Source organism: Camelina sativa, chromosome 5 (assembly GCF_000633955.1).
Source record: "Camelina sativa cultivar DH55 chromosome 5, Cs, whole genome shotgun sequence".
Taxonomy (NCBI): domain Eukaryota; kingdom Viridiplantae; phylum Streptophyta; class Magnoliopsida; order Brassicales; family Brassicaceae; genus Camelina; species Camelina sativa.
In genome coordinates, this window is record NC_025689.1 from 9543650 (window position 1) to 9560217 (window position 16568).

A 16568-nucleotide genomic window follows, 5' to 3' on the forward strand; every position below is an offset into this window, starting at 1 on the left:
GCCACTGATCGATAATGATATTAATTTGTCAGAATAACTCTTTTTTTTTGTAACTCAACCTTAGTTTGGGGCACGTTATATATATATAATGAAGAAAAAAAACTAATTGCATACATATCATTATCAATTGAGACAATGTCATGATAAACTTTAAGTTGTGTGCATAACAAACCCATATCAGTATACTAGTTTTCCCAAAGAGAAAACAACAAATAAAACTGCTAAAAAGGCAGCTATAGAAAGAGTAGACAATGGGATACCATATTTTCCCTTCTCAAACATGCCCATTAGAAATGGATGGAACAACATTACCACCAAAACACATCCACAAGCCTCTGCCATACCGGAACTACTTCCTCCGTGACTATAACTCAATTGTTGGAGTAAATCCACCGAAAACCCAACTAGAGCGGCTAAATTCACAAAAATAATAAATGTGCCCGGCAGAAAGTAGAACGAACCATCAAATTCAAATTTACCCGAATTTTGGTTTGGACAATCATCTTCTTGTTGAGATTTTCCGGATTCAGATTCTGACCTTATCTCTGGCATAGTCTTTTTAGTGACAACAAAGACGGTTTCCGAAATTCCAAGAAACTTGAGTATGATATCAGGGATGCCAAACAACCAACTACAAGTGCTTTTTATTCTCCAAAATGATTGGGAGACAAACCATGATTGTATGGAGAAACCAAGGCTCATAAATTCCCATAGAGTGTAAAGACAATGCATCCCCACAAGCGTGACGATTATACCTAAATAAACTCCCTAGAGCCACAAACAACAGCAAAATAATAATTAAAAAAAAAAACATTAAACTTCTCACCCTAGATTAATCTAGTGTTTATGCTAGTTTTATCCAAATTCAAATTTTGCTAATGAGAGAGAAAGAGAGCCACCTTGGGAAATAAGGCAGAGGTGTGGAGTAGACAATAAGCAGGCAATAGACAATAGAAGAGCTCGGGGATTGACCTTAGACCCCAAGTGAGAATGTAAAGATAAGCCAAGCTTTGTCGGAATCTCAGTTTTCCAAAAAACACTCCGATCAATGGACTCCGTTTGTTGAAAAGTACTTCGAGCAATCCTGCCGCCCATCGCCGCTGCTGGACCATTGCCTCTGGTCCTCCCGATGGCATAACCCCAAGAAAAGCAGGTGGATCCGGAGAAATATATGAGCTAGTCCACCCTCTCGAATGGATTCCTAAACTTGTGTGCACATCTTCTGTTGTCGAACCATATAACCAACCGATCTGCCACAATTCATATATGTAGCAAACACATTATTATGGGTAATTATTTTACAACAAGGCGTTATTATTAATGGGTCAGAGTGAAATTGTACTATAGTGATTATATATATATATTAAACAGAGCAGATAATTACGGTTTTGCCCCAGCTGGTTTGGTTCTCGTAGTCACAATGCCCAACTTCTTGAGCCGCTTCTAGAAAGTCTGTAAGGGATGAGTGTTGGGGATTTGATTTTCTTTGTAATGCATTGACTACCGATGTCACCATCTCTTTAGAATTTCCAAATTCTCTCGCTAAATTTTCTTCAGCCAAATAGTTCCCTTAATAAAATAAACGACACAAGAGCCGTTTGTGACAAAGAGTTAAATAACTTAATGTGTAGATTAGAACGATGGAACGGTAAAAATATTAGAGAATATGCAGTGAATACCATTGAAACCAAAAGTATTTAAGGAAATACCACTGATGTGACAATGCCTTCTCTCTTTTCATCTATAACTACTTTTATACCCATTACATATATTACATGTTATTTATTTAAATATCATGTTATTTTTTCAATTCACATAAATAATATCCTCTCTCACTCTTCTTTTATTTTTTCTCTCATGCCAATCATGTAGAAATTTCTATAATTTTTTTTGTCTCTCTCTCCTTCTTTCTTTCTCACTCTCTCTTTTCTTTCATGTTAGAACTTCCATTATTTTTTTTTGGAACATGTTATTTTTTTGAATTACAAGTCATATTTAGAAAATTTCTTTTTTTAATATGTTAATTTTTTGTGTAACACACTATTTTTATATGTTAAATGTTATTTAATTCAATATAACATGTAAAATATAAATATTACATGCTATTTTTCACTTTTTCTATCTAACTCTAAAACAAAAAAGATAATTATGTCTTTTTACTCTACCAAAACTGTGGGACCATTGGCATTTTCCTATAAAAATAATTTCTTGTGGTATTTTGTTTATTTCTCTCCATATTTGTGGCATTCACTAATATTACTCAAAATATTATATTGTTCAAACATTACAAATTTTCACGCTAAGAGAGATTTGTTATAATATATAACTTTGTACTATTAAATAATGTTTTAAAGAACTATATGAAAACGTGATAGCCAAAAAACTCTTATGAATTTGCACAGTAGTACTTTTTATTTATTTATGATATAAGTATCATATTTTACGTTATACAATCTAGCGTAGTCTAGACCATATTTGTAACCTTGCTCAGTAGTACTTACTTGTAGCAACTGAAGAAAGACTTCTTCCATCATCTTCTAAATCGTCAAGAGAAATACCGTACATAACTCTTCTTGTGTGCAAGCAACCTGAGCCAGCATATATTGATCCTTGGATTCCCGCAACTCCGCGTCCTATATACTAATTAAATTTCAACCAAAAAAAAAAAACAAAGACGATAAATTAAGTATGGAACTATGGATTGATGTAACAAAAGAAGTATATAAGCTAAAAGAAGATTTTATATAACAACATTAGAAATAAACAAATGAATAGTAAGGAAGAGAACTCTAACTGATTGTAATACGGCGAGTTCATCGGCGTTAGAATCATAGAAATCTTGAGGGTACTGAACAAAAGCACAATTGTTTGAATTCGATATCGAATTTTGCAGAAATATACACATTGCTTGTCGCACCACATCTGCTTCATTCACATACATGTCGCAGTCTACGTTCAACATGTATGGTGCATTTGTCATCAACCCTGACACTCGTACCTGTTCAAATTCATCTTACGCTCATCACATCAAATAGCTATGCATAATGCATGGTTACACCTGATATCACTAGCTTGTTGGCTATCCAAAAGGGGAGAGAAAGGGGAGAGTTCGAATCCGAATAAGCCAATGCGAAGAGGACTTAGCATGCTCTAGTCTACTCCCCCATACTCGAAAAGATTATAGACCTAGGTTCGGAACTTTTAGGTTACCCTTTCATTTTAAAAATTTATGTGGATTGTCACATGCAATTATGCAACAAAATGTAAAGAGTGATTGCACCCATATATATCACATGGAACATATGGTACATATAATACTATTATATATATGGTTGGGTTCGGCGAGTATATGTCACTTTCTTCTTGAAAAGACGCATAAATATGTATGTCCTTTGAAATTGCAAAATAAGAAAAAGGAGAGAGAGAGAGATGTTTGAGAAAATTCACTAACCAGAACGTTCATGGCTCCAGCTTTATAATTATGAAAGTACTTTGGTCTTTTCTCTCTTGAAATGTATACAAAATGTGGGACCTCTTTCTCGTCTCCCACACCTCCCTTGTTCTCCCATACCACCTTCAAATAAACACATAAAACAAGATAAAATTAACCCTTTTTGTTATGCAAAGACTGAAATTAAAATTAACTTTTTTACTATATAGTTAGAGATAACATTTTAACTTTGATAAATTGTAGAAATAATACCTTAACTATAGTTGAATGATCATTTGGTTTTGTGTTTGAGAAAGCTTCAAAGTCATCATCTGCATCCAACCAATGGGAATCTCCGGTGGCATCTTCCACTTTCCGGCATAACTTCTCGTATTCCCTCTTTAAATTATCACAAAAAAAAACTCATTTTCAATAAATGCATTAATTAAAATTTGTAAGTACAGATTCAAAATAAAACTAATTTTGAACTTTTTTTACCTTCATCATATCCCAGTCTTTACTGAATTCGGAACTTTCTGTTGCGGCCGGACGGTTCAAGAAATATCTAAAAGGAGCTCTAACTCTAACATTGTATTTCTTGCAGAACGGAACCCAAATCTTGGCGAACTTTGAAGCTTCCTTGAGAGAGAAGTAAGTGAGAGGTGAGCATCCATCGTCCGAAACATAACAAGCTAGTTTGTTTGCCGGATAGTTCACGGCTAACAGAGAAAGCACGGTATTCACAACGAGAATCGGCGGCTCCTTTACCGGATCTGCCGTTGTCAAGAACATATCTACGGATGGTAGGTCATGAACCCTGAAATTAAAAATTGCTACGCAGTTAGAAAGAAAAAAAAAATCTTATTTGCTATTTACTACTCAACTAAGAGTAGAAAGATATATGTAATGAATGATACAATTAATACAAATTTAATAAGAATATTGGTTTAGTGTATATAATCGTGTGTAAAATATATATGAAATGGTACCTTTCATCAAGTCTATCAGGATACGGTTTATATTCAGCAGGACTCCATTTTATGAAGGTAATAATCAGCCATACGAAAGTGAAAAAGGATTCACAGAGAAAAGCCACAACACATACGTTGTCGCTTTGTTTCATAAGTAAGATTCGATGCAAGAGAAGAGAAAAGAGAAGGCCTAGAATCGTGAGATCTACAGCTCTTAGAAAATAGTTTTTGTATGAGATCTTCTCGCAAAGAGGAGGGAGGGAAGAACTTGACCCCGCCATTGCTGGAGGATCTTTTGTGTCCTTTCTTGCGGGGATGTTTTTGATATGTTTATAATGGGTTAGATTAAATTATGTCTCACGTCTACGAGTGCTTGTGTGTATATAATGTGTACTGTATTCTGACAAAATAAAAAGATACATACTAATATACTTGTAATAAAAGGAGTGGTGAGAACTAAGAAGAGATAAAAATTGTGTAGATCTCTAGATATTGTTTTGTTAGAACTATTATATATCTAGAAAACGGACAAAATTAAATTTGTCATAGTCAACTGATGTTGTACTAGCTTGTCATTTGGATACATGAATTTAAAAGCAAAAAATATATTATTATAAAACATATATATGTATAGATTGTAAAATTTGTGGTAAAATATATAAGCCAGAATATATAGACATTGACAAAGTTAGAAAAAATAGATTTCACGTAAATTTGAAATTTTTTTTTTTGAATAAAATAAAATTTGAAAAAAATATAACGTTTTTATATGAAGTGCATTAGTTATTTGAATCTTTTAACAAAACGTTGAGTGCAGAAAAAATATGAATGATGTCCCTAATGTGTTCTGAACCAAACCGCCATACACTCCTCATAGCAACCATCACCTTGCTCTCTTATGGAAATCAATCTGTTGCGGACGCCTTTTGAGTAGCTGAGCCGGTGGAATGTGAACTTCCCCCATGCTGTATACCGTTCTGCTCCTTCCATAGTGAATAAACTAGAAGCTGGAAAGTATATCGGAGTAGAAACAATCGAACCCTGGCGACTGACCTATTCGTGAGGAGATTGAGAACAACAGCCCAGTCTGTAGAGAAGTTACCAGCGGAGACAAGACCCGACAATACTTCAGTCGATTATGGACATTCGTAAATTTGGAATTTGACTTCTAGATTGTACGACTAGACTGAACGTATGGTCTTACATTCCAAACTTGCCAAAAAAAATTATCAACGAATCAATTATTCATATTGACATTATTAATGTAACAACCAAATCACCAAGAATACGTTACTACTTACTAACACATATATAAATGTGTGCATGTTACGTGTTTCGGTATATGTACATATAATATATCTCTGTCTATTTGTGATGGGGCTTTCTATTTTTTTGTGGTCTGATTCAAATTAGGATAACGAGAAAGTTTTGTTTTTTTTTACACCGTTTGCTCTTGTGATGAATAACGAGTAATCATCTCTCGTCACACAAAATGAAGTCTCGTTACGCTTCATTGTAATTATACTACAAAAAAAAAATGTAAATAACAAATATGAAAATCAATAAATTGCAATGATTTCTTTGGATCGCCTTTTCGGGAATGGAAAAGATACGTAATGAACTTCTCATTTGTCCACAACACAACTTGTGGCTATCCGTTACGTGCACTATTCACTCGGAACGAGAATTAATTATATGGGATTGGGTTGGTACCACTACCATATTGTGTTTAAATTAAAAAATTTCATATAAAGAACTATAAGGATATGTATAAACTTAATATACTCCATATGAATTATAACATCTCTTGGTCGATATTTTGTGATTGATTTTTCTTTTGTTTCTACATCATATTTTTCACTATGATCTAGATATCGACTTTGCAAGCCTTATTTATCTCTTAATTAAAAAAATATATATAATTGGGAGAAACAGGACAAAATCGTTGAGTCGTTATCATCAAATCGAGAAACTACGAATTTCACAAAAACAAAAATCAAGTTCGTCATGTGTCATTGTTACAAAAAAAACACACAAAGATATAAGTAACGTACGTCTTATATGTAATTAAATAAATGTATATAAGCTTAATTATTGGGAGAAGGAGACAAACCATATTATGTAGCAATGCAGTGCAGCCGTTTTGTTTTTTTTTTTGGAACTACGACTTACACCACGCACTCACCCTATATCGTCCAGAATCAGAAATGTGCGGCTACTATTTACGTGGTATTTATCGTCTTATCTTTTTTTCTGGACAAAACATCTATATACTAGAATATGATCTGTGCTAGAACACGGATTAAATTTTTTTCTGTTTTATTTATTTAGTAATTTTTATTTAAAATATGTATATGTAATTATTTTATTTGGTTTAATAGTTTATTTTGGATGAAACACTATGCCATGAAATCCAGGGCCGGCTCAACTTTTTTTGGGATCTGGTGCCCAATTTTTATTTTTTTCCCCAAAACTAAGGTTATAGTTGCAAAATTTCAAACTTTACAATTCTAAATTACAAAATGTCTAAAATATAGGGCCTAAAACCTTGAAGAAAAAAATTAAAAATTCAGGAGACATGGTGCAAAAGCACCTCCTGCACTGGGTCAGCGTCGGCCCTGATGAAATCATACACTGAATATAACTTATAAAGATAACATCTATTTTATAAAACATATTTTAGTAGTATATCTAAATTTTGACCGCAGATTAAGTTATGTGATAAAAGAATTAATTTTTATTTGTTAATTTTATTTGATTTGTTTAGTGTTTAAAATTATATATTGTATTTTGATTGTTAATTCTATGACTTAACCTATAGTATAACACATATTTACTGAATGAAAACTTATATACACATTGTGATCATATGATTGGTCAGACGTTTGATGCCTATGTGGTTGGTAAAGATGAAGCACCTGGGATTGTGGTGATTCAAGAATGGTGCGGTGTTGACTTTGAGATCAAGAACCACGCTATTAAAATCTCGAAACTTGAGCCTGGTTTCAAAGCTCTTATACCTGAGTGAGTTGCCTCTTCCAACTTGAGGTTCCGTTTTGTTAAAAAAGTATGGCTCTTTTTGTTGAGTGTCTTCTTCTTAGAGACGTTTCTTATTGTTTGTAGCTTGTATCGAGGAAAGGTTGGTCTGGATACTGCTAAGGCGCAGCATCAAATTTAAATGACATAAATTTGAAAGTTCATAGTTTAAATGACATACATTTTAAAAGTTCATAGTTTAAATGACGTATATTTAAAATTTCATGGTTTAAATGACATTTTTTGAATTAAAACTTCCATTAAAACGACGTCGTTTTGTCAGTAATATAATGATTAACGGCATAGTAATGTCTGTTAGTAGGTCAATTATCAGATTTAACTTCATGTCTTTTTTGGCTTAGTCAACGAAACTTCATGTTTAAAAAGCTAGTCAACAAAAGTTAATGTTTTAAATGGCCTACAACAAAGTTCATGGTTTAAATGGCCAAAATTTGAAAGTTCATGGGTTAAATGACATTTTTCCCAATGTTAAGCCCTAAATCTCAAATACTAAACTCTACCCCTTAAAAACTATACCCTAAATGTAAAATAAAGAACCCAAACTTAAAAACAAAATTCTAAAAATTAATTTAACATATTTTAATTATGTAAAAGAGGCCAAAAATAAAAATGTTCAAAAAAAAGTATTTTTGAAAAGAGGTATCTCAAAAAGGATATTTTTAACAAATTCTCAATTTAAAACGTAAAACATATTTTGTTATAATTTATAAAATATCTTATTATAGAAAACTTGATATCAAAACTACTCATTAACAAGATTGTAACACGTATCAAATATACTGATTAGATGTTGACACGTGTAAATATTTTACTTTTTTTTATAAACGTAGTAGGACAACTAATTAAACAGAATTTTACATGTTATATTTTAAAAAATTTATTTTTCTAAATCAAAAAGGAAAACTTACAAATCAATATATTTTCCATTGCAGGCTAATTATATTATACATATGTTCTCAACAAAATTTCACATGTGTAAGCAAGAACTTATTTTATTAAGCATGTATATTAATCAATAAATAATGAATAACAAAGATAAAAAGAATAACATAAGTTATTTAACATAATTTTAGTCATATATAAATTGTATTTATCATCGTAATATAAATTTTGTTTGTAAGTAAGTACACAAAACCTTGAAAGAATAATGAACTTTAAAAAAAAAAATTTAATGCACGGTTATTTTCAATATTTTAATAAATGTAGTAATATGTAGAAACCTGGAAAAATATAGAAAAAATGAGTTTGTAGGAATGAATTTTTGATTAATTTATGAAAATTGACAAAAGTATTACAATTTGAAATGACCCGACCAGTTTTTTTTTTAATAAATAATAAATATAATATAATAAATAAACTACAACTAGTGGTCCCATACCCACTAGCTACCTAACCACAATCACAATCAACAGCGGAATAACAATACCAATATCCAATAAATATAAATAACCAATATCCAAATAATCAATCATCAGAAAACATGGAACCAGCAACCTAGCAATGTTTCTAATGACTCAACTCTAGCAATCTATCAATGCAAGACAACATCCAATCGAGTCCCTAGAACATCCTCCTCTTCATTGCCTGGATTCCACGATCACACTTTGCCTTTATCTGCACCACAAACACACATTGCAACGCATGAGTATTTAATAATCACTCAGTAAGGCAATCCTCCCATCTACTGGGCTATACACACAAGCATTAGAGTCGTCTCTAACCATCAAACAACAATCAACAAACAACAAATAACAAACCAGGACTCTGCATCGACCGACACCAACATGCATCGACCGACACCGAATGGGGATGCATCGACCAACACAGGGTTGCATCGACCGATGCTCGATGAACTTGCATCGACCGACACTCGTACTGCATCGACCGACGCATGCTCGACATAACACGAAAACCCTAGGGTTTTACGCGCCGTCCTTGCACTTGCATCGACCGACACAAGATTTGCATCGACGGATGCAATGCTGAGCATCGTGTTTTCCCCGAAGCTTCTCGCCGGATCTTCGTTCCTACAACCACAAAACTCGATCCCAAGCCACAAGAAAGCTTCCTAACGTCCAAAATAATGATCTAACAAGTCTAACAACACACAACAAGCAAATTAGAGAGTTCTCTAGCTTAGATAAGCCATGGTCCTGCACTTACCTTTGCCAAGATGAATCTGAACCACAAACAACCAACAAAACAATCCTAGCAAGCTCCTACAACATTCTAAGCCTCAGATCTCACCAGGAAACGCCACAAATCCACAGAAAAATCCAAGAACACCAAGAACACTCTTTCTCTCTTTTGTTTCTCTAAAAAGCGGCCAAAATCGACTAATGAGACAAAAGAAAGGATTAAGGGTTTTTCCTTCTCCCTTCGCCCAAAACACAGCGTTTAACTTAAGTCAAAACGCAGAAAATTGAACCTGCATCGATCGATGCACCATCTGCATCGACCGATGCAATCCCCAAACCAGGATTTCGGTTCACGGATGTTAGAATTCTCCCCCACCAATCTAGATCCGTCCTCGAATCTCGAACAACCATCAGCCAAGGACTCCCATGCAACCGTCTCCACGGCCCACACACCTCTGATCGATCTACAGAAGGTCACATCTAGGCAATAGACTCACGCTCCAGACGTCATTTGCTCTCGACTTTTGGACTTCCCTTTACTCATAGGCCTAAACCTTGATTTTTTATTGGCTCCTCATCTGACCTAAGTATGCATGCCAAAATGTTGGCTCCTCATCGGGCCTAAACCTGTATGCCATAATATATAAGGAAAATCCAATACTCGTCTCTCGGGTTGCCACCCTACAGCGCGCCCTTGGATCGTCATCCGAAGTCGATATACCAACCATACTCCCAAACCACAAAGTCTCAGAATATGGCAGTACTAGGAGAACCTAAGTCCTCCAAGATTCGCGAGCAAACAATTCTGAACACGTCTGAGTCCTATCTCTATCCAGGTTTCCTTCCCGTGGCTCGCGTAAAAATATCTCAATGTCCTACCAACCACATATCCTCTCACTGGAATACCTCATGACCACACAAGGATCATATACATGCCACAAGGGCCAACCAAATGTCCTAAACAGGACTGCCACCAAGGCCAAACAATCTGTCCTAAACAGGACCGTCAGAAAGACCAAACAATATGTCCTAAACAGGACCGCCTAAACAGGCACTCTGGCTAAACAGCCCGCCACGAAGGACCATCTGTCCCGAAGGACCATCTGTCCCGAAGGACCATCTGTCCCGAAGGACCATCTGTCCCGAAGGACCATCTGTCCCGAAGGACCATCTGTCCCGAAGGACCATCTGTCCCGAAGGACCATCTGTCCCGAAGGACCATCTGTCCCGAAGGACCATCTGTCCCGAAGGACCATCTGTCCCGAAGGACCATCTGTCCCGAAGGACCATCTGTCCCGAAGGACCATCTGTCCCGAAGGACCATCTGTCCCGAAGGACCATCTGTCCCGAAGGACCATCTGTCCCGAAGGACCATCTGTCCCGAAGGACCATCTGTCCCGAAGGACCATCTGTCCCGAAGGACCATCTGTCCCGAAGGACCATCTGTCCCGAAGGACCATCTGTCCCGAAGGACCATCTGTCCCGAAGGACCATCTGTCCCGAAGGACCATCTGTCCCGAAGGACCATCTGTCCCGAAGGACCATCTGTCCCGAAGGACCATCTGTCCCGAAGGACCATCTGTCCCGAAGGACCATCTGTCCCGAAGGACCATCTGTCCCGAAGGACCATCTGTCCCGAAGGACCATCTGTCCCGAAGGACCATCTGTCCCGAAGGACCATCTGTCCCGAAGGACCATCTGTCCCGAAGGACCATCTGTCCCGAAGGACCATCTGTCCCGAAGGACCATCTGTCCCGAAGGACCATCTGTCCCGAAGGACCATCTGTCCCGAAGGACCATCTGTCCCGAAGGACCATCTGTCCCGAAGGACCATCTGTCCCGAAGGACCATCTGTCCCGAAGGACCATCTGTCCCGAAGGACCATCTGTCCCGAAGGACCATCTGTCCCGAAGGACCATCTGTCCCGAAGGACCATCTGTCCCGAAGGACCATCTGTCCCGAAGGACCATCTGTCCCGAAGGACCATCTGTCCCGAAGGACCATCTGTCCCGAAGGACCATCTGTCCCGAAGGACCATCTGTCCCGAAGGACCATCTGTCCCGAAGGACCATCTGTCCCGAAGGACCATCTGTCCCGAAGGACCATCTGTCCCGAAGGACCATCTAAACAGGCACTCTGGCTAAACAGCCCATCAAAAAGGCCACAAAACTGGCTAAAAAGCCTGCCACAAAGGCCACACAATATCAAAAAGACTGCCACACACGGCACAAATGATTAAAAAGTCCGCCACTAAGGCCACACAAGCCCCTCCAAGGCTCTCCACCACCAAAAATGGACAAATTCTAACTCACATAAACTTTCTATTTTTAGCACTTTCCACTTTTGAAAACTTCTATTTCAGGAAACTTTCCCCATAATCCCGCCTCACAGAAACTTTGTACCCCGAGCACCACCTCATCTTGTTACTGAGTCGCACAACTAACCACCCCAAGCGACTGAGTAAACCAGAGAGATGGGCTGGAATACTCCATTCCCGTTCCAGCCATGGATTACAGATTGTACCAGGCTAGACAAGTTCAAGTTGCGGCTTGCTTCTCATACCACTTCTTAAACCTTGCCTTCATCCTCGCCTCTGGCTCCCAAGTCTGCTACTCAACACCATCACAGTCCCAAGGGACTCTCATCAAATGAATCTTCTTCTTCCGAAGTTCTTTTATCCTCCTCCCGAGAGCCCTCACTAGTCTCGCCTCCAAAGTCATGTTAGGCTGAAGATCCTCAGGAATCTTAGCCAACAACCGCTCACACTCACGGAGATACTTCCGCAACATAGACACATGGAAACCATTGTGCAATGCACGCATAACCTCAGGTAACTCCAGTATATATGACATTGGTCCAACTCGCTCAATCACTCTGAACGGACCCATATACCTTGGACTCAACTTAGTATCAGTCAATGACCTGTTCGGACCCTGCAACATGGCCATCTTGAGGTACACTCTGTCTCCTACCTGAAACTCAAGGTCTATCCTCCTCCTATCAGCATAACTCCTCTGCCTATCATGCTCCTCTCCCCCACATGAGTCCAGCATAACGGTGTACGACATGGCCTCCCATACAAAGCCTCATAAGGAGCCATCCCAATACTCGCCTGATAATTGTTGTTGTAAGCAAACTCTACCAGGTTCAGGTGATCTGCCCAATGGCCACCCCAATCTAAAACACACATCCTTAGCAAATCCTCCAGCGTCTGGATCATCCTCTCTGACTGACCATCTGTCTGGGGATGATAAGTTGTACTCATATGCACCTTAGTGCCCAGCTCTGCCTGAAATGCTTTCCAGAACACCGAAGTGAATTTAGAATCCCTATCAGACACAATACTCGCTGGTACCCCATGCAACCTGACTATCTCCCTCACATACTTATTAGCCAAGACCGCTGCTCTATCAGTCTTCTTAATGGCCAGAAAATATGCTGACTTAGTCAACCGGTCCGCAATGACCCAAATAGCATCAAACGTCCTGGACACTGGCAAACCCACCACAAAGTCTATAGTAATCATATCCCACTTCCACTCAGGAATGGGTAGACTCTTCAGCAACCCGCCAGGAACCTGATGCTCATCCTTCACTAGCTTACACACATCGCACCTCACGACCCAACTAGCTACATCCTTCTTCATCCCGACCCAGTGATAGTACCTCTTGAGATCACGGTACATCTTAGTCGCTCTTGGATGAATAGAAAACCTGCTCGCATGAGCCTCTCTCAGGATCTCCTGTCTCAACTCCTCATCCTTGGGCACACAAACCCGACCATGCACCAACATAGTACCATTATCTGAGACCTGATACTCTGAATCCACATACTTTGAGGGGTTCACCAGCCCCAAATCCTGCTCCTGAGCCAACCGCATCCTACTCAGAAGATCTGCTCCATCAACTGCCTCCAAACCCAACGGTTCCTGTGAAACAGCACACAAGCTCAAAGCACTGATCTCCCCTACCAGATACTCCATCTCCTGCTCCTGAGCCAAAGCTACCCTCTTCCGACTCAGAGCATCTGCAACCGTGTTAGCCTTACCAGGGTGATAAGCTATCTCCAAATGATAATCTGCCACAAGCTCCATCCACCGCATCTGTTTCAAATTCAGCTCAGGCTGGGTGAAAATGTACTTCAAGCTCTTATGATCTGTAAACACCTGTACCTTTGCACCATAAAGATAAGATCTCCAAATCTTCAGGGCAAAAACTACAGCAGCCATCTCCAAATCATAATAGGATAGTTGCCCTCATGCTTACGCAACTGCCGCGAAGCATAAGCAATCACCTTCCCATGCTGCATCAGCACACACCCCAAACCAACTCTAGATGCATTAGTATAAACCACATAGGGTTCTCCCTGCTTAGGCAAAGCCAACACTGGTGTAGTAGTCAACATCTCCTTAAGGCTTTCAAAGCCCTCCTCACACTCCTGTGACCACACAAAAGGGACATCCTTCCCTGTCAACTTAGTCATAGGGCGTGCTCTACTTGCAAAACCCTGCACAAACCTCCTGTAGTAACCTGACAAACCAAGGAAACTCCTGATCTCTGTGGCATTCTGCGGTCTAGGCCAATCTCTGATAGCCTGAATCTTCTCCGAATCTACATAAACCCCCTCTGCAGAAACAATGTGACCTAGAAAACCCATCTCACGCTGCCAAAAGCTACACTTGCTCAACTTAGCAAACAACTTCTGCTCCCGCAGCTTCTCCAGAACTGTTCTCAAATGCACTGCATGCTCCTCAGGACTCTTAGAATAAACCAGGATATCGTCGATGAAAATGATGACAGACACGTCCAAAAACTCCTGAAACACGTTATTCATCAATTTCATAAACGCTGCTGGCACGTTAGTCAACCCGAAAGGCATCACCACAAACTCATAATGCCCATACCTCATCCTGAAAGCCGTCTTCCTCACATCTGCCTCATCTATCGGTATCTGATGATAACCCAACGCCAGATCTACCTTGGAGAACCAAGTAGCACCTCTCAACTGATCCAACAACTCATCGATCCTAGGAAGAGGGTACTTGTTCTTCACAGTGACCCGGTTCAAACCCCGATAATCAATGCACAACCGGAAACTCCCATCCTTCTTCTTCACAAACAACACCGGCGCTCCCCACGGTGATACACTAGGGCGGATGAATCCCTTACTCAACAAATCCTCTAGCTGCTTCTTCAGCTCTGCCATCTCTGCTGGAGCCATTCTGTAAGGAGCCTTGGATAACGGCGTCGTCCCTGATTCCAGTTCAATAGTAAAAGGATCCGACCGAGATGGTGGTAATTCCTGCAATGACTGAAACACATCCTCAAACTCCTCCACTACCGGAATACCGCTAACCGTAGACTTCTCCACTGACTCTGGCATATATATAGTAACCAAATAAGCCTCACGGCCCTTCTCGATCATCTTCCCAGCCTGAATGGCTGAGATCACGAGACTCTCCGAAGTCGGTCTAATCCCCTGAAAAACCAACTTCCCTCCTGGACGCTCAAACTCCACTCTACCTTGATGGCAATCCAAATGCACCATATACCGATGCGACCAATCCATCCCGAGAATAACATCATACAAGGACTGATAAGCAAATCCGCTGGCCACGACTCTCCTGCGATCTGGATATACACTCCTCTAACTAGTCCAACAACTCTCAAGAAATTGCCTCCCGCAACTTTGACAACTCATGCACGCTCCCCCGGATCCCCTCTGATTCCCGCACTCTCTGCACACTCCGGAGTAATGAAGCTATGAGAAGCTCCAGAATCAAACATAACATGGGACTTAAACCCGCCCACCAACAAGGTCCCTAAACAAACCTCATGTGTTGAGAACCTAACACTTTATCACAGGAAAAACGTAAAATCTGAACCTACTAAAATTCACAAAGCTCAAGTACCAGAAATTATACCTGTGATCGCCCCAGCACTGGTTCCACCAGTCTCTGCAGTCGTGTAAACTCGTGGCACCTGCTCAATCCGTGCCACCTGCTGACCTCCAGGCTGCACCTGCTGCAACTCTGCTATTGCTGCCAGCTGCAACTTGGGACACAAGGGCCTGATGTGCCCTGGCTCCCTGCAATGATAGCATACTCGAGGTCCTGCCGTCGGAGCACTCCTCTTGGGACAGCTAGCAAACTTGTGATCCTTGCTCCCACACTTGAAGCAACCCGCACCACTCTGCATCTACGTAGCCTCCCACCTCCTCTTGGTTCCCTGCATTGGCTTGCCGCCCCTGCTAGAACCCCCATGATGTTGCGCCTTACTAGGCTGAACCGCTGGACTAACCGCCACTGACTGTGCCCGGATATCCTGCTCAATCTCTGCTGCAGTCTCAACCAGCTCTGCACGCATAACATAACTACGTCTTCTACAAAGGACCCTTAAGTCATCACGAAGAGACCTCATAAACCTCCTGATTTGGGCCTCCTCAGGCTCTATAGCCCGACCCCCATAACAAAGAAGTCGATTGAACTCCAAGTCCAGCTCCCGCACTGACCATGTCCCCTGAGACAACTGAAGGAATTGTACCTCCAACGGTCCAAAGCCTCTCTAGGAAAATACTTGCTGTTGAACTCCAAAATGAAGTCAACCCAAGTCATCTCCCTCTGCACTCTCCTAGCAGCCACTGATCTCCACCACACCTGAGCATCACCACTCCAATGGTGGACTCCTATGTCCACCCAAAACTCCTCAGGACACCTCAGAGTATGGAAGTTACGTTCCACACTCGTCCTCCACGCATCTGCAACAGTAGGGTCTGTACCACCCGAAACCGCTCAGTCTCGAGATGCGTCATCTCCTTGAGCATGCACAAATACCGTCCATGTGCTCCTGCATCCGCAGCCACTGGCTGCCGCTCCTCCGCCACCACTGGTGGCACTACCTGAGCCTCAGCCGGTACAACTAGTGGTAACCGCTCCAACAACTGTGCTAGCATAGCCGCAAAGTCTGCACCAGG

The 16568-nt window shown here is 40.1% G+C and overlaps 1 protein-coding gene across 1 annotated transcript; it reads right to left on the minus strand.

Moving 5' to 3' along the window:
• LOC104786328 (cellulose synthase-like protein B3) lies at nt 83–4826 on the minus strand. The gene is made up of 9 exons (XM_010511699.2): nt 4420–4826; nt 3929–4247; nt 3704–3829; nt 3452–3574; nt 2795–2998; nt 2502–2640; nt 1385–1569; nt 900–1250; nt 83–768 (listed from the first exon to the last, which is right to left on the minus strand). The coding sequence occupies exons 1-9, from the start codon at nt 4680–4682 to the stop codon at nt 178–180; spliced, it is 2301 nt and encodes a 766-aa protein (XP_010510001.1). The 5' UTR covers nt 4683–4826; the 3' UTR covers nt 83–177.

Bases quoted from the DNA above. Each gene is read 5' to 3' on its own strand.
- LOC104786328 (XM_010511699.2), bottom strand. From the start codon at position 4,682: ATGGCGGGGTCAAGTTCTTCCCTCCCTCCTCTTTGCGAGAAGATCTCA. The intron at 2,999-3,451 runs GTTAGTGAATTT...GAATTTGAACAG, and splicing joins CTGGAGCCATGAACGTTCTG to GTACGAGTGTCAGGGTTGAT. The intron at 769-899 runs GTGGCTCTCTTT...TTGTGGCTCTAG, and splicing joins CCTCTGCCTTATTTCCCAAG to GGAGTTTATTTAGGTATAAT.